Source organism: Cherax quadricarinatus, chromosome 4 (assembly GCF_038502225.1).
Source record: "Cherax quadricarinatus isolate ZL_2023a chromosome 4, ASM3850222v1, whole genome shotgun sequence".
Classification (NCBI taxonomy): Eukaryota; Metazoa; Arthropoda; class Malacostraca; order Decapoda; family Parastacidae; genus Cherax; species Cherax quadricarinatus.
The window spans coordinates 42191810-42219679 of record NC_091295.1 but is presented as its reverse complement, the minus strand read 5'-3'; the positions used below and the strand labels follow the sequence as shown (position 1 = coordinate 42219679).

General features: G+C 40.7%; 1 protein-coding gene across 12 annotated transcripts in view; it reads right to left on the bottom strand.

Moving 5' to 3' along the window:
• Nucleotides 1-27870, bottom strand: part of sas (stranded at second) — a 375038-nt gene that overhangs the window by 78073 nt on the left and 269095 nt on the right. For all 12 annotated transcript variants that reach the window (XM_053770852.2, XM_070096094.1, XM_053770855.2 and 9 more), the window contains 5 exons: nucleotides 27446-27622; nucleotides 27067-27194; nucleotides 25286-25548; nucleotides 23360-23490; nucleotides 15167-16573 (listed from right to left, as the gene is read on the bottom strand). In XM_053770852.2, coding sequence (XP_053626827.2) covers nucleotides 15167-16573; nucleotides 23360-23490; nucleotides 25286-25548; nucleotides 27067-27194; nucleotides 27446-27622 — 2106 coding nt within the window. The remainder of the gene's footprint in view (nucleotides 1-15166; nucleotides 16574-23359; nucleotides 23491-25285; nucleotides 25549-27066; nucleotides 27195-27445; nucleotides 27623-27870) is intronic.

Below are 27870 nucleotides of genomic sequence, written 5' to 3'. Positions count from 1 at the left end.
GCTGAGCAGAGAAAACGTAATGTTGTCCCTCCACCCGGCTACCACACAGCTCCACAAGTATTATCAGAGCACACATAAAATATGCAATAAATGACAGACAGCAAGTTTACACTAATTTATATTAAGTTAGCAATAGAAATAGGCATTAAAAACACAATAAAAGGTAAGATACACACAGAGTACACTTATTACTTACCTTAAAATATTAATATTAATGTGTTAGAGGTGAGTGGCAGGGTGTTTATTGAATAAAATCAGAATGGCACACCATCATCCTCTAACTTGGCACTTAAAGCAAGAGGCTTATGACTTCTCTTTTTATCACAGCTAACCTTAGACGCCATCGTCAATGAGAGCCAACTAGTTAACGAAAGAGTAAACGAGAGAGAGAACGAGATACAGAGTTGAGACAATGTAAGAAAAACTGAACAGGTAGTGGATGATCACTTGGTCAGGCGAAATAAATGCGTATTAATATGTGTCTACTTTTAGTTCATTCACGTCCATTTGTAAGAGTTTGTAAAACATTTACCTCAATATTTTTTTATTATAATAATAATTACCTCACAATACAAATACAGGTCTCCCTCAACATTCGCGAAGGTTAGGGGATCAAAAGCCTCGCGAATGTTGAAAAACCGTGAATGTTTGGTGCCCCAATATATTGTAGGGAAATATATTACAATACTGCTTCCTTAACTTGTTGAACCATGAATAATCATAAAATACAGTGGACCCCCGCTTAACGATCACCTCCAAATGCGACCAATTATGTAAGTGTATTTATGTAAGTGCGTTTGTACGTGTATGTTTGGGGGTCTGAAATGGACTAGTCTCCCTGCTCTTCCAAACATTTCACAATAATTCAGCAGTTGAGGCAGTGGTATTTAACAACATATGTTATAAATAATAATAGTACATGTTATTATTAATAATATGTATTATTATTAACATGTATGTATTTAACAATGGGCTAGTAACCCCTTTTCCTGTAAAGATTACTAAAAAGAATAAGAAGAAGAAAATTGTCAAAGTGGGAAGTCTGAATGTCCGTGGATGTTGTGCAAGTGATAAGAAGGAGATGATTGTAGATGTTATGAATGAGAAGAAACTGGATGTTCTGGCTTTAAGTGAAACAAAGCTGAAGGGGGTGGGAGAGTTTCAATGGAGAGGAATAAATGGGATTAGGTCAGGGGTTTCAAATAGAGTTAGAGCTAAAGAAGGAGTAGCAATAATGTTGAAGGATAAGCTATGGCAGGAAAAGAGGGACTACAAATGTATAAATTCAAGGATTATGTGGAGTAAAATAAAGATTGGATGTGAAAAGTGGGTTATAGTAAGTGTGTATGCCCCTGGAGAAGAGAGAAGTGTAGAGGAGAGAGAGAGAGATTCTGGAAAATGTTGAGTGAATGCGTAGGGAGTTTTGAATCAAGTGTGAGAGTAATGGTGGTTGGGGATTTTAAAGCTAAAGTGGGTAAAAATGTTATAGAGGGAGTAGTAGGTAAATTTGGGGTGCCAGGGGTAAATGTAAATGGGGAGCCTTTAATTGAGCTATGTGTAGAAAGAAATTTGGTAATAAGTAATACATATTTTATGAAAAAGAGGATAAATAAATATACAAGGTATGATGTAACACATAATGAAAGTAGTTTGTTAGATTATGTATTGGTGGATAAAAGGTTGATGGGTAGGCTCCAGGATGTACATGTTTATAGAGGGGCAACTGATATATCGGATCATTATTTAGTTGTAGCTACAGTTAGAGTAAGAGGTAGATGGGAAAAGAGGAAGGTGGCAACAAGTAAGAGGGAGGTGAAAGTGTATAAACTAAGGGAGGAGGAAGTTCGGGTGAGATATAAGCGACTATTGTCAGAAAGGTGGGCAAGTGCAAAGATGAGTAGTGGGGGGGGGTTGAAGAGGGTTGGAATAGTTTTAAAAATGCAGTATTAGAATGTGGGGCAGAAGTTTGTGGTTATAGGAGGGTGGGGGCAGGAGGAAAGAGGAGTGACTGGTGGAATGATGAAGTAAAGGGTGTGATACAAGAGAAAAAGGTAGCTTATGAGAGGTTTTTACAAAGCAGAAGTGTTATAATAAGAGCAGAGTATATGGAGAGTAAAAGAAAGGTGAAGAGAGTGGTGAGAGAGTGCAAAAGGAGAGCAGATGATAGAGTGGGAGAGGCACTGTCAAGAAATTTTAATGAAAATAAGAAAAAAAATTTGGAGTGAGTTAAACAAGTTAAGAAAGCCTAGGGAAAGTATGGATTTGTCAGTTAAAAACAGAGTAAGGGAATTAGTAGATGGGGAAAGGGAGGTATTAGGTAGATGGCGAGAATATTTTGAGGAACTTTTAAATGTTGAGGAAGAAAGGGAGGCGGTAATTTCATGCACTGGCCAGGGAGGTATACCATCTTTTAGGAGTGAAGAAGAGCAGAATGTAAGTGTGGTGGAGGTACGTGAGGCATTACGTAGAATGAAAGGGGGTAAAGCAGCTGGAACTGATGGGATCATGACAGAAATGTTAAAAGCAGGGGGGGATATAGTGTTGGAGTGGTTGGTACTTTTGTTTAATAAATGTATGAAAGAGGGGAAGGTACCTAGGGATTGGCGGAGAGCACGTATAGTCCCTTTATATAAAGGGAAAGGGGACAAAAGAGATTGTAAAAATTATAGAGGAATAAGTTTACTGAGTATACCAGGAAAAGTATACGGTAGGGTTATAATTGAAAGAATTAGAGGTAAGACAGAATGTAGGATTGCGGATGAGCAGGGAGGCTTCAGAGTGGGTAGGGGATGTGTAGATCAAGTGTTTACATTGAAGCATATATGTGAACAGTATTTAGATAAAGGTAGGGAAGTTTTTATTGCATTTATGGATTTAGAAAAGGCATATGATAGAGTGGATAGAGGAGCAATGTGGCAGATGTTGCAAGTATATGGAATAGGTGGTAAGTTACTAAATGCTGTTAAGAGTTTTTATGAGGATAGTGAGGCTCAGGTTAGGGTGTGTAGAAGAGAGGGAAAATACTTCCCAGTAAAAGTAGGTCTTAGACAGGGATGTGTAATGTCACCATGGTTGTTTAATATATTTATAGATGGGGTTGTAAAAGAAGTAAATGCTAGGGTGTTCGGGAGAGGGGTGGGGTTAAATTATGGGGAATCAAATTCAAAATGGGAATTGACACGGTTACTTTTTGCTGATGATACTGTGCTTATGGGAGATTCTAAAGAAAAATTGGAAAGGTTAGTGGATGAGTTTGGGAGTGTGTGTAAAGGTAGAAAGTTGAAAGTGAACATAGAAAAGAGTAAGGTGATGAGGGTATCAAATGATTTAGATAAAGAAAAATTGGGTATCAAATTGGGGAGGAGGAGTATGGAAGAAGTGAATGTTTTCAGATACTTGGGAGTTGACATGTTGGCGGATGGATTTATGAAGGATGAGGTTAATCATAGAATTGATGAGGGAAAAAAAGTGAGTGGTGCGTTGAGGTATATGTGGAGTCAAAAAACGTTATCTATGGAGGCAAAGAAGGGAATGTATGAAAGTATAGTAGTACCAACACTCTTATATGGATGTGAAGCTTGGGTGGTAAATGCAGCAGCGAGGAGACGGTTGGAGGCAGTGGAGATGTCCTGTCTAAGAGCAATGTGTGGTGTAAATATTATGCAGAAAATTCGGAGTGTGGAAATTAGGAGAAGGTGTGGAGTTAATAAAAGCATTAGTCAGAGGGCAGAAGAGGGGTTGTTGAGGTGGTTTGGTCATTTAGAGAGAATGGATCAAAGTAGAATGACATGGAAAGCATATAAATCTATAGGGGAAGGAAGGATGGGTAGGGGTTGTCCTCGAAAGGGTTGGAAAGAGGGGGTAAAGGAGGTTTTGTGGGCGAGGGGCTTGGACTTCCAGCAAGCGTGCATGAGCGTGTTAGATAGGAGTGAATGGAGACAAATGGTACTTGGAACCTGACGATCTGTTGGAGTGTGAGCAGGGTAATATTTAGTGAAGAGATTCAGGGAAACCGGTTATTTTCATATAGTCGGACTTGAGTTCTGGAAATGGGAAGTACAATGCCTGCACTTTAAAGGAGGGGTTTGGGATATTGGCAGTTTGGAGGGATATGTTGTGTATCTTTATATGTATATGCTTCTAAACTGTTGTATTCTGAGCACCTCTGCAAAAACAGTGATAATGTGTGAGTGTGGTGAAAGTGTTGAATGATGATGAAGGTATTTTCTTTTTGGGGATTTTCTTTCATTTTGGGTCACCCTGCCTCGGTGGGAGACGGCCGACTTGTTGAAAAAAAAAAAAATGTATTTAATAACATATATGTTATAAATAATAATAGTACATATTATTAATAACGTGTATTATTATTAACATGTATGTTATTAAATACCATTGCCTCAATCACTGCCTCTACCACTCCAGTCACACTCAATCTACAAGCACCAAACACAATGAATTATTGTGAAATGTTTGGAAGAGCAGGGAGACTAATGTTCACTCCAGCATAAACAAATCACACTGACGATGTGTCAACCACTCCCTCGTATTTTTGTACAATTTCCTTCTTCAATTATATCATATTTATTATTATTATTATTATTATTATTATTATTATTATTATTACTATTGTTATTATTAGCTGTAGCAGAAATGTTTAATTCTTGGCAGAGTTCAAGAGTAAACACATGATGTCACCATCTAATACCTGTCCGAATAGCCATTCCAATATGCAGTCATGAATGGGTTTACATTATTTATACTGTAGTTTAATAGCAAATAATGAACAAACAAAACACTCACCACACTGAGTGGTGGGAGGGCTGGCTGCCAGTTGCGGGGGTCGGAGGGAGGGTAGTAGGGACTCGCAGGTGGCGGGAAACTTAAATATGATTTGGCGGCTGGGAATTTGGTGGCTGGGAATTTGGCGTTTGGGAATTCGTGAATGTGTGAAGCCCGTGAAAGTTGAAAACGTGAATGTTGAGGGAGACCTGTACTCTTATATTGTGTACAAGTTATACAAGTTAATTCAGAATAAACAAACAGCAACACACCATTTTTAGAGTGAATGAGGATAATAATATTAATAATAATAATAATAATATTATTATTATTATTAATAATAATAATATTATTAATATTAATATTAATAATAATAATATTATTATTATTTATTATAAAAAGCACTAAACCCACAAGGGTCGTGAATTGCTATATATAGAGTAAAGGCATACGAAAAGAATTTTTTTCTACAAGTATCCCCCAGTTTGACTAGAGAAAACATAATTCTTCCGACACTACCTACACAGCCGCTTTGTAAACAAATCTCATATTTACATCAATTTTTATTTTGTGAGTGTATGTATCATGTTTATATGCTATGTAATGGGTTTCATATATAATATTGAGGAAAATATCATAGATGGATTAATGAAAATGCCTATATTGAAGTAAAATAAGACATTTAGTGTGCCCAAGAGTGATTATTATTACGTAGTATTGGCGTCATGAGTAGAGAGAGACTTAGCGATTTTAATGTGTACCTGCACACCAGCACAGTGTGTATATTTAGGTACAGGTACACTTAAGTATAATTATCAGAGTACATATAAAATATGCAGTAACTTTAACCCTTAAGTCAGTGAAGATCAATTTCATGATTTGGAGGAGTTTGAGACCAAAAGCAATGGAGGAGGAGGAGGGGGAGGAGGGGAGGAAGAGGAGGAGGAGGAGGAGGAGGAGGGAAGGAAGAGGAGGAGGAGGAGGAGGAGGAGAAGAGGAGGAGGAGGAGAAGAGGAGGAGGAGGAGGAGGAGGAGGAAGAAGAAGATGTAATAATATTGTTCCCTTGAAGCAAGAAAAAAAAAAGTCCACCCCATGACAGTGACAAGATAAGGGGAGATAACATCTGATAAGAGCTGACTTTGATGAGCGTAAAGGAGGGTAATATTACATGACCATCGCCCTTCCTTTGTTTTTGCTGGTACACAAACATTTGTCTGTCTGTCTATTTGTCTGTCTGTCAAGCTCCCTGTCTGTCCATCTAGCTCTCTGTCTCAGAGAGAGCCACAAGACTGTGTCATCACGTTTACTCACATCTTCAAGCAGAGTATAGCACTTTGTCTGGATTTCTTGGGTTATCCTAGGTAATTTACACTATGTATACTTGTATTTATGTGTACCTGTGAGACAGAGATAGGCAGACAGATAGAAAGAGAGACAGATTGAAAGATATAGAATGAGGGAGAAAGATAATTAGATAGAATGGAGGAGGGGAAGCAGCATCCGACCCCATTGTTTTGACAGGCCGTAGGGGTAGTGACTAATGAGACAATATGTCACTTTGACAGCTGCTGACTTCTGACTCAAAACAATTATAAGCCACACACTCCCACACAAGACAAGGAAGAAGAAGAAAAAGAAGAAGAAGAAGAAGAAGAAGAAGAAGAAGAAGAAGAAGAAGAAGAAGAAGAAGAAGACGACGACGACGACGACGACGACGACGACGACGACGACGACGACGACGACGACGACAAGTTTTGTAAACAATATATTGATAATTATGTTTGTGTGCTTATTGTGTTGTATACAACGAGTGTATATATATACATTGCACCTTACTTTGGTCTCATAGGCCACACAGTCCAAACAGATCGACGTTCAAATTCGTAGTGCTACAAAAGTAGATCTACTTTTTTTTTATGTATTTTCAAATATAACAAAAAAAAATAATGTAGATAAATTTTTTTTACACGTTTTCAAATGTAAAACAAAAAAGAAGATCTACATTTTTTTACATACTTTCAGAAGTTGAAAAAACATATATATACGTTTGGACCGTTTAAGGGTTAAAACATTTGAAATTTTGGAAAATTTCCTGACATAATAGATGAGGTCACCGTGGTTGTTTAATATATTTATAGATGGGGTTGTAAGAGAAGTAAATGTGAGGGTCTTGGCAAGAGGCGTGGAGTTAAAAGATAAAGAATCAAACATAAAGTGGGAGTTGTCACAGTTGCTCTTTGCTGATGACACTGTGCTCTTGGGAGATTCTGAAGAGAAGTTGCAGAGATTGGTGGATGAATTTGGTAGGGTGTGCAAAAGAAGAAAATTAAAAGTGAATACAGGAAAGAGTAAGGTTATGAGGATAACAAAAAGATTAGGTGATGAAAGATTGGATATCAGATTGGAGGGAGAGAGTATGGAGGAGGTGAATGCATTCAGATATTTGGGAGTGGACGTGTCAGCGGATGGGTCTATGAAAGATGAGGTGAATCATAGAACTGATGAGGGGAAAAGGGTGAGCGGTGCACTTAGGAGTCTGTGGAGACAAAGAACTTTGTCCTTGGAGGCAAAGAGGGGAATGTATGAGAATATAGTTTTACCAACACTCTTATATGGGTGTGAAGCATGGGTGATGAATGTTGCAGCGAGGAGAAGGCTGGAGGCAGTGGAGATGTCATGTCTGAGGGCAATGTGTGGTGTGAATATAATGCAGAGAATTCGTAGTTTGGAAGTTAGGAGGAGGTGCGGGATTACCAAAACTGTTGTCCAGAGGGCTGAGGAAGGGTTGTTGAGGTGGTTCAGACATGTAGAGAGAATGGAGCGAAACAGAATGACTTCAAGAGTGTATCAGTCTGTAGTGGAAGGAAGGCGGGGTAGGGGTCGGCCTAGGAAAGGTTGGAGGGAGGGGGTAAAGGAGGTTTTGTGTGCGAGGGGCTTGGACTTCCAGCAGGCATGCGTGAGCGTGTTTGATAGGAGTGAATGGAGACAAATGGTTTTTAATACTTGACGTGCTGTTGGAGTGTGAGCATAGTAACATTTATGAAGGGGTTCAGGGAAACCGGCAGGCCGGACTTGAGTCCTGGAGATGGGAAGTACAGTGCCTGCACTCTGAAGGAGGGGTGTTAATGTTGCAGTTTAAAAACTGTAGTGTAAAGCACCCTTCTGGCAAGACAGGGATGGAGTGAATGATGGTCAAAGTTTTTCTTTTTCGGGCCACCCTGCCTTGGTGGGAATCGGCCAGTGTGATAATAAAAAAAAAATAATAGATGAGGTCATGGAAAATGTAAACAAACCGGGTGGGGGGTGTCGTATTTGAAAGACCGATTGCTGTATAGCAAATTTTTGTCATAATTTGACATCGCCGTATTAGCGGAACGCCGTAAGGCGAAATGCCATAAAGTGGGGTCTTACTGTATATGCATTTTATCGCTCTAGGGAGCTTTAAGCATCGTTGTATAGCACGTGTGGGTGCAAACTTGTTATCTGGCATTTATATGCATTTATAAATGGAAAAAATGGAGTTCTGCTCTCCGGCGAAGTCTGCTTTCCGGCAGTAGCCTGGAATCTAACCTGCTGAATAAGTGGGGCCCTACTGTACTGTACTACTGGTACTAGTGTTAAATGAGTACTGTACTAGTGATACTGATATAAAGTGAGTACTGTACTAGTACTGGTGTGAACTACCAAACTCAGAAAGGAAGCACTTTATGCTGATGGTGCTTACACATTAAGTATACTGTATTTAGCATAGATTAAACTAGACTGTTGTCTTTAGTATTGTAAAATGAAAGTATGATACAGAAGAAGGAAGGCAGTCTTTCACAAACACAAGCAAATGGTGTTTCACTAATATTGCTGTTTTAGTTTCACTTAGTGAAACTAATAAATCTGCATAAATAAATTTATTAGTATTTGTGAAATTATTGGAAGCAGTGAGGGGAAGTTGTACCCCCCACGCACACACATGCGCCCAACGACAATATGAAAATGACATAGCAGTGAAAGCCAAATCTGACACGAAGCTGTCATACAGCCCCATCAGGAGGAAAACAACAGTCAAGGACCAGGTAATCAGGCTAAGGAAGGAAGGAAGGAGGAGAGACAACAAGAAATGACCGTGAAGTAAGTGAGGAACTCAACAAGAGATTTAAAGAAGCATTCACAGAGGAGACAGAAGAGTCTCCAGAAAGACGAAGAGGTGGGGCACACCACCAAGTGCTGGGCACAGTACACACAACCAAGGAAGAAGTGAAGAGGCTTCTGAGTGAGCTAGATACCTCAAAGACAATGAGTCCGGATAACATCTCTCCATGGGTCCTGAGAGAGGGAGCAGAGCGCTATATGTACCCCTAACAACAATATTCAATACATCTATCGAAACAGGGAGATTGCCTGAGGCATGGAAGACAGTAAATGTAGACCCAATCTTTAAAAAAGGAGACAGACATGAAGCACTAAACTACAGACCAGTGTCACTGACATGTATAGTATGAAAAGTCATGGAGAAGATTATCAGAAGAGTGGTGGAACACCTAGAAAGGAATGGTCTCACCTACAGCAGTCAACATGGTTTCAGGGACGGGAAATCCTGTCTCACAAATCTACTGGAGTTCTATGACATGGTGACAGCAGTAAGACAAGAGAGAGAGGGGTGGGTGGATTGCATTTTCTTGGACTGCAAGAAGGCGTTTGACACAGTTCCACACAAGAGATTAGTGCAAAAACTGGAGGACCAAGCAGGGATAACAGGGAAGGCACTACAATGGATCAGGGAATACTTGTCAGGAAGACAGCAGCGAGTCATGGTACATGGCGAGGTGTCAGAGTGGGCACCTGTGACCAGCGGGGTCCCACAGGGGTCAGTCCTAGGACCAGTGCTGTTTCTGGTATTTGTGAACGACATGACGGAAGGAATAGACTCCGAAGTGTCCCTGTTTGCACATGACGTGAAGTTGATGAGAAGAATTCATTTGATCGAAGACCAGGCAGAACTACAAAGGGATCTGGACAGGCTGCAGACCTGGTCCAGCAATTGGCTCCTGGAGTTCAACCCCACCAAATGCAAAGTCATGAAGATTGGGGAAGGGCAAAGAAGACCGCAGACGGAGTACAGTCTAGGGGGCCAGAGACTTCAAACCTCACTCAAGGAAAAAGATCTTGGGGTGAGTATAACACCAGGCACATCTCCTGAAGCACACATCAACCAAATAACTGCTGCAGCATATGGGCACCTAGCAAACCTCAGAACAGCATTCTGACATCTTGATAAGGAATCGTTCAGGACCCTGTACACCGTGTACGTTAGGCCCATATTGGAGTATGCGGCACCAGTTTGGAACCCACACCTAGCCAAGCACGTAAAGAAACTAGAGAAAGTGCAAAGGTTTACAACAAGACTAGTTCCAGAGCTAAGAGGTATGTCCTATGAGGAGAGGTTAAGGGAAATCAACCTGACGACACTGGAGGACAGGAGAGATAGGGGGGACATGATAACGACATACAAAATACTGAGAGGAATTGACAAGGCGGACAAAGACAGGATGTTCCAGAGATGGGACACAGCAACATGGGGACACAGTTGGAAGCTGAAGACACAGATGAATCACAGGGATGTTAGGAAGTATTTCTTCAGCCACAGAGTAGTCAGGAAGTGGAATAGTTTGGGAAGCGATGTAGTGGAGGCAGGATCCATACATAGCTTTAAGCAGAGGTATGATAAAGCTCACGGCTCAGGGAGAGTGACCTAGTAGCGACCAGTGAAGAGGCGGGGCCAGGAGCTTGGACTCGACCCCTGCAACCTCAACTAGGTGAGTACAACTAGGTGAGTACACGTACACACGTACACACGTACACACACACACACACACTCACACACACACACACACACACACACACACACACACACACACACACACACACACACACACACACACACACACACACACACACACACTATCTGTCAATTTTCATTCATGAAATTATTCCATTTTTTATTTTTTTAGAGTAATACAGTAGAGTGGACCCTCGGTTATCGGCTGTAATCCATTCTAGAAGATCAGCCTAAAACCGAAATGGCGTAAAACCAAAATAATATTTCCCATAAGAATTAATGTAAATACAATTAATCAGTTCCAAACACCCAAAAATATTAACAAAAAATACATTTTTTAAATATTAATTATAGTTTTACACACACAAAACAATGAGAACTAAATAAAATAAATAAATGAACATTTAAATTGCTATTACATACCTTTATTGAAGACTCTTGTTGGCTTCTGGAAGACAGGGAGGAGGAGAGAGGGAGGAGTGATTAGTCTTTGGAAGGGGAATCCCCTGCATAAGGCCTTCAGGTATCAAAGCCCTCTCTGGGAGGTCTGGTGCAGTGCTCCATCCTTGAGTGGAGGTGACCAGATTAGGTGGGTCATCGGGCTAATCCAGGGGGGGGGAGTCATTGGTCTAATCCTTGGGGGGGGGGTCATTGGTCTAATCCCGGGGGGGGGGGGGACATGGACCTGCTCTGCATGAGTCAGTAGGCCTGTTGCAGTGTTTTTTCTTTCTTATGTTCTTATATTACTTCCCTCCCTGCCTGCTACACTCCCTGCCTGCCTGCTATACTCCCTGGCTGCCTGCTACACTCCGTGCCTGCCTGCCTGCCTGCCTGCCTGCCTGCTACACTCCCTGCCTCCCTTCCACACTCCATTTCCCTACTACACTCCCTGCCTCCTTGCTACACTCCCTCCCTCCATGGTACACTCCCTGCCTCCCTGCTACACTCCCTGCCTCCCTCCCTGCCTCCCTCCCTGCTACACTCCCTGCTACACTCCCTCCCTCCATGCTACACTCTTTGCATGCCTGCTACACTCCCTGCCTCCCTGCTACACTCCCTCCCTCCAAGCTACACTCCCTGCCTGCCTGCCTCCCTGCTACACTCCCTGCCTCCCTGCTACACTCCCTCCCTCCATGCTACACTCCCTCCCTCCATACTACACTCCCTGCCTCCTTGCTACACTCCCTCCCTCCATGGTACACTCCCTGCCTCCCTGTTACACTCCCTGCCTCCCTGTTACACTCCCTCCCTCCATGCTACACTCCCTCCCTCCATGCTACACTCCCTGCCTGTCTGCTACATTCCCTGCCTCCCTCCCTGCTACACTCCCTGCCTCCCTCCCTGCTACACTCCCTCCCTCCATGCTACACTCTTTGCATGCCTGCTACACTCCCTGCCTCCCTGCTACACTCCTGCCTCCCTGCTACACTCCCTCCCATGCTACATTCCCTGCCTCCCTCCATGCTGCACTCCCTGCCTCCCTGCTACACTTCCTCCTTCCATGCTACACTCCCTGCCTCCCTGCTACACTCCCTGCCTCCCTGCTACACTCCCTGCCTTCCTTCCACATCATATGTGTAAAGAACCTGGGATAACCCCAAAAAGTCAGACAGTGATTTATTTCCATTGGGGTCCTGCCTCCCCGCTACACTCCCTGCCTGCCTGCTACACTCCCTGCCTCCCCCCTACACTCCCTGCCTGCATGCTACACTCCCTGCCTCCCCCCTACACTCCCTGCCTGCATGCTACACTCCCTGCCTCCCCCCTACACTCCCTGCCTGCCTGCCTGGCCCGGTGGCCTGGTGGCTAAAGCTCCCGCTTCACACACGGAGGGTCCGGGTTCGATTCCCGGCGGGTGGAAACATTCGACACGTTTCCTTACACCTGTTGTCCTGTTCACCTAGCAGCAAATAGGTACCTGGGTGTTAGTCGACTGGTGTGGGTCGCATCCTGGGGGACAAGATTAAGGACCCCAATGGAAATAAGTTAGACAGTCCTCGATGACGCACTGACTTTCTTGGGTTATCCTGGGTGGCTAACCCTCCGGGGTTAAAAATCCGAACGAAATCTTATCTTATCTCTTATCTCTTACACTCCCTGCCTCCCCCCTACACTCCCTGCCTACATGCTACACTCCCTGCCTCCCCCTACACTCCCTGCCTGCCTGCTACACTCCCTGCCTGCCTGCTACACTCCCTGCCTCCCTGCTACACTCCCTGCCTCCCTGCTACACTCCCTGCCTCCCCTACACTCCCTGCCTCCCTGCTACACTCCCTGCCTCCCTGCTACACTCCCTTCCTCCCTGCTACACTCCCTTCCTCCCTGCTACACTCCCTGCCTCCCCGTACACTCCCTGCCTCCCTACACTCCCTACTACACTCCCTGCCTCCCCCCTACACTCCCTGCCTCCCCCCTACACTCCCTGCCTCCCCCCTACACTCCCTGCTACACTCCCTGCCTCCCCCCTACACTCCCTGCTACACTCCCTGCCTCCCCCCTACACTACCTGCCTCCCCCCTACACTCCCTGCCACCCTTCTACGCTCTCTCCCTCCCCCTACTCTCCCTGCCTCCCTCCTACACTCCCTGCCTCCCAGCTACACTCCCTGCCTCCCTGCTACACTCCCTGCCTCCCCCCTACACTCCCTGCCTCCCCCCTACACTCCCTGCCTCGCAGCTACACTCCCTGCCTCCCCCCTACACTCCCTGCCTCCCTGCTACACTCCCTGCCTCCCCCTACACTCCCTGCCTCCCCCTACACTCCCTGCCTCTCTGCTATACTCCCTGCCTCCCTGCTGTACTCCCTGCCTCCCCCTACACTCCCTGCCTCCCTGCTACACTCCCTGCCTCCCTGCTACACTCCCTGCCTCCCTGCTACATTCCCTGCCCCCTGCTACACTCCCTGCCTCCCTGCTAAACTCCCTGCCTCCCCCTACACTCCCTGCCTCCCTGCTACACTCCCTGCCTCCCTGCTAAACTCCCTTTTGCAACATTAGCTTCCTTGACTTCTACTTTCTTTGCCAGGATAAAGTGAGTGTTGATTTGGATTTCCCATACTTCCTGGCAAGTTCTAGCACTCATACACCACTCTCATACTTTTCAACAACTTCTTTCTTAAATTCCATCGTGTTTCTCACTTTCTTTACCAAAGGAACTCTACTAGGAACTTTCTTTGGGCCCATGGTTGCTTATTTCGCAGTTGCACTCGATCAATAACCACAAAAAACAATGGATTATAGAGAAATGTTTGGATGAATGAGCAGAAGTTTCCTCACTCACCCAGACACAACCAGACTGACTCACAAATGCACCAGCAGTGGGCGGGTGGACGCGTCCAATACGGCCGATAAGTGAAATAACAGCCGATAACCAGAATAAAATTTTGGCAAAAAAAACGGGCGACAACTGAGTTGACTGATATCCGGAACAGCCGATAACCAAGGGTCCACTGTACTGTTATACCTTCAAAATATACAATATACTACTGTTATCAAAAAGTCTTGAATACAGTATAGTATACTAAATAACTATGTATCAAAAAAAGGAACTGTTTACTGCAGTATTTCAGAAACACAAGCAAGTGCCAATTTTGAAGCAAGGGAACTTCTTTGCTCTTTTCCACATAAAATATTTTTCTCTTACACAATGAATGAAAACAACTCACTTTCATCTACAATACAGGGACACCTTTTAAGTATAAAAATCTACTGACTGTTCATGGCCATTAAGACCCCTCTTGTAATCTCGGAATTAAAATAAACTCAGTGTGCCGTATTCAGGTATACCTCACTAATATGGTGCTTCGTTAATATGGCACTTTTCAGTTATATTAATGTTTATTATTTTTGGTGGTGACGTACACATCAGCTGACTAGTACCATTTTGTTACCCCTCAATCAGTCTATTAGCAGTATTTTAGCATTTTTTTATTTAGTATTTTTACTTTTGCATCATTGTTTTAGGCCTAGTGCTATTGCACACTTAATAAATGATATTGTAAACATGTTCTTAGGCTTTTATATGCAGTGGCAAGTGAAAAAGAAGTTGTGATTAGCTTTAAGGCAATAAATGCTCTATGGTGGTGGTCTGGAACTTAACCTACTGTATTAGCGAGGTATGCCTGTACAGTACACTGATATATTCTGAGCACAACTCCTCCCAACATATATAATAAATTTCTTAAGAAAAGACATAAATGTGTGTAGACATCTTTTTCACTTATGTCCAGCTAAGTAGAATGCTGCATTCCTTCACTTCCTCAGTATGTAGTTCAAGTAGCAAGAAGTGTCACTGACGCTAACTGAAATACAGCACTTTACTGAGTAAGTGCTTCAACTTTTTTCCTCCCATGTCACATGTCTGACCAACTATTCAAAGAATATTGAAATAAATCATTCATATCTTACTAGGTTCAGAACTCTGAAGTACTTAAATAGTTGACAAGCAAACAAATACAGTAGCTGACTGTATATTTATCATGCATTAAATGCTGTATTTTCTTGCAGAAATATTTTCTTCCATGCACTACTCAACAAACAACAAAGTCTCTGAACTCACCTAACTCTGCAGCACCATCCATTAACCTTGCCTTTGAAGTGGAACTGACGAAGTCTTGGAATGCAACACGGAACTGGTAGGGTGTAGACGGCTGGAGGTCATTGAGGTATAAGATAATTTCATTAGATTTCTCCAGTTTTGCATCACTTACAGAGATATTTCTCTCTGACCATGTGAGGGAGTCTGGACTGTAGAGTATCATGAAATGCTGGCTTTCAGATGAATGGACTTGATTCATAACAGAGTCTGACACTGCTACTTTAATCATGACTGTAGTAGCATTAATGGCCATCACTTCCAAGATATTTAGGTCATGTGTCCCAAGATCTTCAGCCCTGTTTTTCTTCTTAAGTACACCGAAGTGCGTATTGTTATGTAAATCAAGCATTCCATCATCATTCATGTGAGGACTATGAGTTACATTATCTTCAGTTGTCTGAGTGTTGTTCTGAACTTCATCCATACCACTGTCAAGAGTGTGGTTATGCTCTTCACCTACTTCTTGGTCATGAGGGTGAATATGGATTACACCTTCCTCATGCATGTGAGTATGATTATGGCTTTTATTCATAGTATGTTCATGAATGTCAGTTTCATTCATGTCATCGAGAGAATCGCTGTTTATCATACTATCTTCGTGAGTGTGGTCATTCATGTGTGTATTATTTGTACTGTTATCATGAGAGTGATTCATAATATGATTAAGAGCATGGCTGTGTGTCGTTCCATCTTCATGTGTGTGTTCATGAAGTTGGGTGATATTTGTGCTATTATCATGAGAGTTATCTATGCCATGACTAAGAGGATGGCTATGTGTTACACCATCTTCATGTTCATGTTCATTATTATGCCAATTATTCATGTCATGTGAGTGATCATGGAAATTATCCATATTGTGTTCATGTGGGTGAATATGAGTCACACCATTTTCATGAGAATGAGTATGGTTGTGTGTTCCATTGAAAATATCATGCTGGAAAATTTGGTCTTCAATAATGTCTTGTCCTTTGGTTTTGTTAAGAACTTCTTCATTCTGATGAGAATGGGTGTGATTGCTGGTTCCCTCTTTATGATGTTCGTGGGGGTGACTGTGTGTTGTCCCATCCTCATGGGTGTGCTCGTTGGTATTGGTTTCATTCATGTTATGAGGGAAGTGAATTTGTAAAAGCATTTCATCCTCAGGCACTGAAGTAGTTGGTGTATCATCTTCAACTGTCAGTGTATCCATCACACTTGACATTTCCTGCATATCAGTTACATTTTTCATCATGACCTCCTTCTCTTCTGTAATATTCATTATGCCTTTCATCATCATCATCTTCTCTGCATCTGTCATATTCATCATTTCCTTCATCATCATATCCTTTTCTATTTCAGTCATGTTCTTCATTATTTCTTTTTCTAATTCTAGTGAGAGAGAGAGAGAGAGAGAGAGATTAAAATTACATACAATATCTAAATACATGTATTTATATTATGGTTTATGGTTTTTAATGATTATATCAATATCAATGATGAGATATGGCCAGACTGTGGGATCAGCCTCCAGAGAACTGATGGTCCTCTACTTGAACCCATGCCCTTGCTTTATTCTTCCTTTTTATTTCATCCCATGCAGTGGGGGCAGTGGAGATATCATGTTGGAGGGAAATGTGTGGTGTGAATATTATGCAGAAAATTCAGAGGATGAGGTGTGGATTTACCAGAAGTATTTTTCAGAAGGCTGAGGTGGTGCTATTGAGGTGGATGGACATTTAGAGCTGATGGAGAAAAACAGGATAACTATGAGGTATATAAATCTGAGGCAGAGGAAGCTGGGGTTGGGGTCATCCTTGGAAAGGTTGGAAGGGAGGGAAGAGGTAAAGGAGGTTTTCAGTGCTGGGGCTTTGATATCCAACAGGATTGTGCAAGCGTATTAGATAGGAGCGAGTGGAGGCAATGGTTTTACTAACTTGACATGCTGTTAACCCTTTGAGGGTTTTCGTCGTACTAGTACGTCTTACGCGTAGGGGTTTTTGACGTACTAGTACTCATAAATTCTAGCGGCCTCAAATCTAGTGGGAGAAAGCTGGTAGGCCTTCATATGAAAGAATGGGTCTATGTGGTCAGTGTGCACAGTCTAAAAAAAATCCTGCAGCACACAGTGCATAATGAGAAAAAAAAAACTTTGACCATTTTTTTTTAATAAATCAGCGACTTTGCAGTGTATTTTCGTATGGTATTTATTGTTGTATTCTAGTTTTCTTGGTCTCATTTTATAGAATGGAAGACATATTACAGAAATTGAGATGATTTTGACTGGTTTTACAAAGAAAGGTGCCTTGAAATTGAGCTCAAAGTAGCAGAAATGTTCGATTTTTACCAAACTTCAAAAGTAAACAAATCGTGCCAAGCATGCAATACACGTCAACTGGTGAGTCTAATATTCTTTCACAAGTGCACCAATAATATTTATACCATTTTTTACACTAATGCAGTAGTCTGCATAACAGTAAATCTTATATTTTTTGTGAAAATAAAAATTCAAAGTGGAAAGCAAAAGAATATAAGAGGGGCCTTGAGACGTGACTAATGACTAGAGGAAATGTCATTTTAGTGCCAGGAATGTCTTTCTTGTTTATTCTGGACCCTATTCGGAAATTGGCATCTTTTGAAATTTGTGTGAAATTGGCAAAATTGCTAAATTCTGACCACTGTACTGGATAGTTGAATTTCATAAATGAGTGGTTTCTTGCACCCATTCGATAGAAAAAATGGAGTTCTAGCGAAATATTCATGTTTTTTGTCGACTAGTACAGTGAAATTGGCCGAAAATGGGGCTCAAAGTGGGCAAAATCGCCGATGCGTAAACATCGCCGAGACCGCTAACTTTGCGAGAGCATAATTCCGTAAGTTTTCTATCAAATTTCAAACTTTTGGTGTCTTTATGATCGGGAAAAGATTCTCTATCTTTTCATAAGAGAAAATAATTTTTTTTTTTTTTTAAATTTGGCCGACCCTGAGAACGAGTTTCGGAGAGGGCCTGTCGACCCTCAAAGGGTTAAGAGTGTGAGCAAGGTAACATTTACGAAGGAATTCAGGGAAATTGGTAAGCCAGACTCGAGTCCTGGAGGTTGGAAGAACAATGCCTGCACTCTAAAGGAGGAGTGGGGATGTTGTGATTTGGAGGATCATCTGAACTATGATGTCAGTGCCCTTTTGGTAAGACATGATTGAATGAGTGACAGTGAAAGCATTTTCCTCTGTCAGATCGCCTTACCATGGTGGGAGGCGGCCAGTGTTAAATAAATCAATATCAATACGAAACCTAATACTGTACATCAGTCATTAACCACCAAGGCAAGCAATCCAAAAAATTACTCCCAGGTGTTTTCCCAAAAGTGCATAAACATCACAACCCAAAGGAACTTCTGACCTCTAACATCCTAACCCATTTTGCAAAGTACAGGCACTGTATTTTTGAATCCCTTCACAGACATTATCATACATTCCAATAGCATATTAAACCCCAAAAATGCTTGCCTCACTCATTTGATCTAACAACTTACATCTACATGCTGGGTGCTCAATGCCATACCTCTATTCTATCCATCCCAGACTGATGCACCCTCTCAATCAACCTCTTCCTCCATCATTTCTAAATAACCAAACTACTTCAACAGCCTTTCTTCAGCTCTCTGAATTACACCATCACTCCATCTTCTAATTTCACTCCTTTTTTCATGGAAAATATTTCAACCATTCAGTGATCTCAAGAAATTTCTACTGCCTCCAACCTCCTCACTACAAAATGGAAAGACCGTTTCAAACCCACACACAAGGTATCAGAACTACTACATTAGAAACTTTTCAGTTTTACATCCACTGGACTTTTCAGTTTTACATCCACTGGCAAACTTCTTCCTCAAGAGACTCTTCAATACTTCTGTCGCTTTCTTCCCTTCAACCAGCATGTAATATTCCTAATCCTTCACTCCTAGGTACAGTACTGTATCCATTTTTTTTTTTCAACAAGTCGGCCGTCTCCCACCGAGGCAGGGTGACCCAAAAAAGAAAGAAAATCTCCAAAAAGAAAATACTTTCATCATCATTCAACACTTTCACCATACTCACACATTATCACTGTTTTTGCAGAGGTGCTCGGAATACAACAGTTTAGAAGCATACACATATAAAGATACATAACATATCCCTCCAAACTGCCAATATCCCAAACCCCTCCTTTAAAGTGCAGGCATTGTACTTCCCATTTCCAGGACTCAAGTCCGACTATATGAAAATAACCGGTTTCCCTGAATCCCTTCACTAAATATTACCCTGCTCACACTCCAACAGATCGTCAGGTCCCAAGTACCATTCGTCTCCATTCACTCCTATCTAACACGCTCATGCACGCTTGCTGGAAGCCCAAGCCCCTTGCCCACAAAACCTCCTTTACCCCCCTCTCTCCAACCCTTTCGAGGACGACCCCTACCCCGCCTTCCTTCCCCTATAGATTTATATGCTTTCCATGTCATTCTACTTTGATCCATTCTCTCTAAATGACCATACCACCTCAACAACCGCTCTTCTGCCCTCTGACTAATACTTTTATTAACTCCACACCTTTTCCTAATTTCCACACTCCGAATTTCTGCATAATATTTACACCACACATTGCCCTTAAACAGGACATCTCCACTGCCTCCAACCATCTCCTTGCTGCTGCATTTACCACCCAAGCTTCACACCCATATAAGAGTGTTGGTACTACTATACTTTCATACATTCCCTTTTCTGCATAATATTTACCTTGCCTCCACTGCCTCCATATTTACCATAATAACGTTTTTTGACTCCACATATACCTCAACGCACCACTCACCTTTTTTCCCTCATCAATTCTATGATTAACCTCATCCTTCATAAATCCATCCGCCGACACGTCAACTCCCAAGTATCTGAAAACATTCACTTCTTCCATACTCCTCCTCCCCAATTTGATATCCAATTTTTCTTTATCTAAATCATTTGATACCCTCATAACCTTACTCTTTTCTATGTTCACTTTCAACTTTCTACCTTTACACACATTCCCAAACTCATCCACTAACCTTTGCAATTTTTCTTTAGAATCTCCCATAAGCACAGTATCATCAGCAAAAAGTAACTGTGTCAATTCCCATTTTGAATTTGATTCCCCAAAATTTAATCCCACCCCTCTCCCGAACACCCTAGCATTTACTTCCTTTACAACCCCATCTATAAATATATTAAACAACCATGGTGACATTACACATCCCTGTCTAAGACCTACTTTTACCGGGAAGTAGTCTCCCTCTCTTCTACACACCCTAACCTGAGCCTCACTATCCTCATAAAAACTCTTTACAGCATTTAATAACTTACCACCTATTCCATATACTTGCAACATCTGCCACATTGCTCCTCTATCCACTCTATCATATGCCTTTTCTAAATCCATAAATGCAATAAAAACTTCCCTACCCTTATCTAAATACTGTTCACATATATGCTTCAATGTAAACACTTGATCTACACATCCCCTACCCACTCTGAAACCTCCTTGCTCATCTGCAATCCTACATTCTGTCTTACCTCTAATTCTTTCAATTATAACACTACCGTACACTTTTCCTGGTATACTCAGTAAACTTATTCCTCTATAATTTTTACAGTCTCTTTTGTCCCCTTTCCCTTTATATAAAGGGACTATACATGCTCTCCGCCAATCCCTAGGTACCTTCCCCTCTTTCATACATTTATTAAACAAAAGTACCAACCACTCCAACACTATATCATCCCCTGCTTTTAACATTTCTGTCATGATCCCATCAGTTCCAGCTGCTTTACCCCCTTTCATTTTACGTAATGCCTCACGTACCTCCCCCACACTTACATTCTGCTCTTCTTCACTCCTAAAAGATGGTATACCTCCCTGACCAGTGCATGAAATTACTGCCTCTCTTTCTTCCTTAACATTTAAAAGTTCCTCAAAATATTCTCGCCATCTACCTAATACCTCCATCTCCCCATCTACTAACTCCCCTACTCTGTTTTTAACTGACAAATCCATACTTTCCCTAGGCTTTCTTAACTTGTTTAACTCCAAAATTTTTTCTTATTTTCATTAAAATTTCTGGAGTGCCTCTCCCACTCTATCATCTGCTCTCCTTTTGCACTCTCTCACCACTCTCTTCACCTTTCTTTTACTCTCCATATACTCTGCTCTTCTTATAACACTTCTGCTTTGTAAAAACCTCTCATAAGCTACCTTTTTCTCTTTTATCACACCCTTTACTTCATCATTCCACCAATCACTCCTCTTTCCTCCTGCCCCCACCCTCCTATAACCACAAACTTCTGCCCCACATTCTAATACTGCATTTTTAAAACTATTCCAACCCTCTTCAACCCCCCCACTACTCATCTTTGCACTAGCCCACCTTTCTGACAATAGTCGCTTATATCTCACCCGAACTTCCTCCTCCCTTAGTTTATACACTTTCACCTCCCTCTTACTTGTTGTTGCCACCTTCCTCTTTTCCCATCTACCTCTTACTCTAATTGTAGCTACAACTAAATAATGATTCGATATATCAGTTGCCCCTCTATAAACATGTACATCCTGGAGCCTACCCATCAACCTTTTATCCACCAATACATAATCTAACAAACTACTTTCATTACGTGCTACATCATACCTTGTATATTTATTTATCCTCTTTTTCATAAAATATGTATTACTTATTACCAAATCTCTTTCTACACATAGCTCAATTAAAGGCTCCCCATTTACATTTACCCCTGGCACCCCAAATTTACCTACTACTCCCTCCATAACATTTTTACCCACTTTAGCATTGAAATCCCCAACCACCATTACTCTCACACTTGATTCAAAACTCCCCACGCATTCACTCAACATTTCCCAAAATCTCTCTCTCTCCTCTACACTTCTCTCTTCTCCAGGTGCATACACGCTTATTATAACCCACTTTTCATATCCAATCTTTATTTTACTCCACATAATCCTTGAATTAATACATTTATAGTCCCTCTTTTCCTGCCATAGCTTATCCTTCAACATTATTGCTACTCCTTCTTTAGCTCTAACTCTATTTGAAACCTCTGACCTAATCCCATTTATTCCTCTCCATTGAAACTCTCCCACCCCCTTCAGCTTTGTTTCACTTAAAGCCAGGACATCCAGCTTCTTCTCATTCATAACATCCACAATCATCTCTTTCTTATCATTTGCACAACATCCACGCACATTCAGACTTCCCACTTTGACAATTTTCTTCTTCTTATTCTTTTTAGTAATCTTTACAGGAAAAGGGGTTACTAGCCCACTGTTCCCAGCATTTTAGTTGACTTTTACAACACGCATGGCTTACGGAGGAAAGATTCTTATTCCACTTCCCCATGGATATAAAAGGAAAAGTAATAAGACTAAGAACTATTAAGATAAAATCAAAGAAAACTCAGATGAGTGTGTATAAATAAATGTGTACATGTATGTGTAGTGTGACCTAAGTGTAAGTAGAAGTAGCAAGACATACCTGTAATCTGTTTTTGACCTCTAATCTTTCACTCCCTGTATTTCTACTATTCTCATCAGCTTGTGCTTTTCCATATTCATTTGCAAACTGAAACACCCTTCTGAATTCCTCTACCAATTTCTGCAGCTTCTCTTCTAAATCTTCCAAAAGGCACATCATCATTTACAAACGAATGTTTGAATTTCCAATCACTTACCCAAGAACTCATAACATTCACTTCTTTTATTACCATACCTATAAATACATTAAACTACCATGGTACACATGCATCACACATCCTTACTGAGATTTCACTTTAACTTGAAATCATTTCCCTTCATTTTCTACCCATTCTAATCTGTACTACACTCTCCTCATAAAAGCACTCCATAGCTTTCAATAACAGCATATCGCCAAAAACCCATCACAATTATTAAACCAATGCTAAAACTCTTCTTGGAGAGGTGCAGCAGAATACACACACATTTTCCACAATTACTTAGGAGCAATTACCAACTGCTTGACTTGACAAAGACCAAACTGTGAATAATGGACAGAGAATCAAGCCTCTACAACTCCACCACTTATTTACCCATATGGATTTATCTTTTCATGCAAATACAACCATCTGGGTGATTCTTGTTTGTACCTGTGATATTAGCCTTCATGACATCAGGAGTTTCCTCATCGCACACAGTGATGGAACAGCAGGAATCCAGTGGGTCAGGGAGAGTTTCACAACGCTTAGGAGTTGCAGATACAACCTTCAAGGGAGGACACCTAAAATACATAAGCTAAATTAGAGTTATGTATGGTAAAATATGAAGCATGTAAAAATATAATAATGAGTAATATTCAGTAGTAGGTAGGGAAACAGCAACCGCCCAGGAAGGTACTACTGTCCTGCCAAGTGAGTGTAAAACGAAAAGCCTTTAATTGTTTTACATAATGGTAGGATTGCTGGTGTCCTTATTTCTGTCTCATGAACATGCAAGATTTCAGGTATGTCTTGCTACTTCTACTTACACTTAGGTCACACTACACATACATGTACAAGCACATATATACACACCCCTCTGGGTTTTCTTCTATTTTCTTTCTAGTTCCTATTCTTGTTTATTTCCTCTTATCTCCATGGGGAAGTGGAACAGAATTCTTCCTCCGTAAGCCATGCGTGTTGTAAGAGGCGACTAAAATGCTGGGAGCAAGGAGCTAGTAACCTCTTCTCCTGTATATATTACTAAATGTAAAAGGAGAAACTTTCGTTTTTCCTTTTGGGCCACCCCGCCTCGGTGGGATACGGCCGGTGTGTTAAAAGAAAGAAGTTTAAATAACCTGTGAAGAGGGCTGATGACAGGATTTCAGAGACTGAGGATGATCAATCATGAATGTAAGTATTACCCTAGACTGATAAGGCCTTTATGTAAAAAGCTACCCCACACTAGAACATGTAGTGAGAACCTTACTATCAAAGTAATAAGGAACATAACACAGTGTTCCTTCTGTCTTATTTTCTTCTTTCTTTCTTTCAACACACCGGCCGTATCCCACTGAGGCGGGGTGGCCCAAAAGGAAAAACGAAAGTTTCTCCTTTTACATTTAGTAATATATACAGGAGACGGGGTTACTAGCCCCTTGCTCCTGGCATTTTGGTTGCCTCTTACAACACGCATGGCTTACGGAGGAAGAATTCTGTTCCACTTCCCCATGGAGGTAAGAGGAAAAGAACAAGAACTAGAAAGAAAATAGAAGAAAACCCAGTGGGGTGTGTATATATATGCTTGTACATGTATGTGTAGTGTGACCTAAGTGTAAGTAGAAGTAGCAAGATGTACCTGAAATCTTGCATGTGTATGAGACAGAAAAAAAAAAGACACCAGCAATCCTACCATCGTGTAAAACAATTACAGGCTTCCGTTTTACACTCACTTGGCAGAACGGTAGTACCTCCCTGGGTGGTTGCTGTCTACCAACGTACTACGTAGAATTTAATGAAATATTAAAAAATCAATTGAACCTGTGATATCTTGCTACAGCATTGCAGATTCAACATTTCTTGATGTATGCTTAACCAAAAATATATACAAGATGATCATATACAAAACAAAAATTAATTTGGTCCATAATCAGCCAAGAAAAACCAACATACAAAATTAAGTCATACATCATCAGGTCAGGTGTTCATAAAACCACCAGTAAGCTTACTGAGCTATTATATCTTATGTACTTTATATCATTTCTAGTAATTCTGAATTCTTTCTAAGACATTTTGTAGCCTGACATCTAGTGTTGTATACTATAAAGAAGCTGTTCTTAAATTATATTAAACTATGCAAATTCTTAATTATTTCTTCTAAAACAGAATCTGGAAAAATTCATCAATGAAATGAAAAGTGTCACTGCAAGGTTAACACCAATGACATACTAAAAATATGTATGCTGTCAGTGCTTATAATGTACAGTAGTACAAAAGAGATCAGGGATCATTTAACTCCCTTTATTAAAAATACTGTACAGGTACTTATTTTATGTCTCAAAGTTACAAACATATCTTAACTGGCTCTGCTCAACAAACCTTGGGAAGCATGAGACATCGCCAAATCCCATACATATGCACTGAGTTTCACAACCTTTGTAAAATTTCTCATTTTTGGCATAGGTAACATTGCCATCTGTACAGCCATCAGAGGATAATGATGGAGTCCGAGTGGCATCAATGGCAGCATCAGAAGTTGAATTACAAGTACGCAGTTTACAGCAGGGATCTTCTGGGTCTGGAAGATACTTGCATCCAGACTCTGGCTTTGAGACATTCTCACGTGGAAACTCACACCGTGGCTGGAAAATGGAGTAGGTGAAGGTGAAAGTGGCTTTGAAAATGATGCTGTAGTTATTTTTCAGAGTGCTATGTGTATCTATTAAGTTTATGAAAGAGTTTTCAATGAAGCCGAAGGTTTCTAGTAATTTTAGAAGCAGCAGTTCTTACCATTCTCTAAAAACTCAAATTTACACAACCCTAGAAAACAACGAATATCCAACAGGCCCTTTTATTGCTCAAAGAAAAGTTTTTGATACAGTAGACAATAACGTCTCATTATGGAATAGGAGGCCGTACCTTCTCCGGAAGTCCAACCTCAATAAACGACTCCAACATGTGACTTTTATATAAAGGACACCACTTCATCTACTCAATCCATCAACATAGATGCAACAAGGCAGCATCCTAGGATCACTTATTTCTCATTTACATATTTACATCACTCAATGACCTACCAAATACATCTTAACAACTTAAGCCAGGTTTATTCATGGGTGACACTTTATTTGTCATCTCCAGCCCAGATCTGGATGACCTCTAAAGCATAATCAATGTTGAACTAAGAAAAAAAAGTACTGGTTTGGATGGCAAGAAATGAACACTCAATATTGCTAAGACCTACTATATGTATAATGTTTGAGAATAAAGCTAAAAATATTTAACCAAATAAAGAATAATAATACACATAAAGGATAAATTTAGGAAAAAGTTCTTGGGTATTCACCTGAACAGCAAATTTAAATTTAACAAACACATCTGACACATCAAAGAAAGTTTCCAAAACATAGGACATTCTTCCCACACCATGCTGTGTTTCACAACCAACATTACGTGTTCTGAACTACTTTTTAATTTATGTTTACCTCACCTATGTTCATGGGTATCTACTACAGCAAATTATTTAAAAATAACCATACCCAACAAAAATCTGTTAATAAAACAATCACTCAATCTAATTCCTGATAATATGCCACTATTCAGAGATCTGAACCTGTTAATAAACAAAGTATCCACAAATACTACTATACTCAATATAAATACATTTTAACTCTAAGCTAAAACAATTCATGGTGAGCTGCAACTGATTACACAGGCATAATACTGGAAATAAATATCTCTTTGGCATTCTAAGAGCATAATACAATATGAATATTATTATATTCATAACCAAGTGCTAAACCCATCAATACGAATAAACACTCCATGCCTATACAGGTTTACACGGGTTTAGTGCTTTGTTTTGCATATGTCAGATTTGACTTTTAGAGCTGGGAAATGTAGTGCATATATTCTGAAGGAGAGATGGGGATGTTGCAGTTGGAGGGTAATCTGAACTTTTATGTCATCACACCTCTGGTAAGAAAGCAAATGAATGATGGTTAATGTTTTTTTTTTTGGGGGGGGGGGGAGGGGATTCACCCTGCCTTGATGGGAGATGGCTGCAAGGAAAAAAAAAAAAAAAGACATGGATTTATTTTCATTTTTTAGGGTATTCACTACTTGTTTGTCAACTTTTTTCTTCATTTTTATTTCCTTACCTGACATTCTATCTCACTGTTGTTGTTGCAAGAGCAGCGAAATTCACACTCATCATAGAAAACATCACCTGGTCCATAAGTGCTGTTCTTGAAGGTGCAGCTTCTCTCCTTGTGTCCAGCAGAGGGATCTGTTTGAATGACAGTGATCATAAAATAAATTTTAAGAACACATTACACATAAAATACATTTTTACTTTAAATTTTCAGCATATTTGATAAAAAAAAACACAAAAACTATGGATGTAATCATAAAGTTTATTAAATATGTCAACAGATATATAACATTATGGACAACTATAGGAACAGGTGAAAAATTCTAGTGTATTTAAGTAAGTTTTTAAAATGTTTCTGATAAAGCAAGAAAACTTAATATACCCACCAGGCAAACATCCAGTAACTAAGTCAGAAGCATCACCAGTGAAACCAACAAGGCAACGGCAGTATCCAAGTGTCAAGTCACTATCAACATCACTAAGACTGAGGTCCTTAGATGCCATGATGCCAGAGATACACTCAGCATTGGGGCCACACACAACATTTGTGCACTGATTATAGGCTATAGAAACAATTAAAAGAATTCAGTAAAAATTAAAGTAAGCAAAGAATATTAAAAATATGCATAAAAGAAAGAGATTTACAACCGTTTCCATCTATAATATGTAGTACAGTGGTACCTCGAGCTACGAACTTAATTTGTTCCAGAAGGCTGTTCGAGTGCCGATACCAAATGAATTTGTTCCCATAAAGAATAATGTAAATTAGATTAGTCCATTTCAGACCCCCAAAAATACACTTACATAAGTA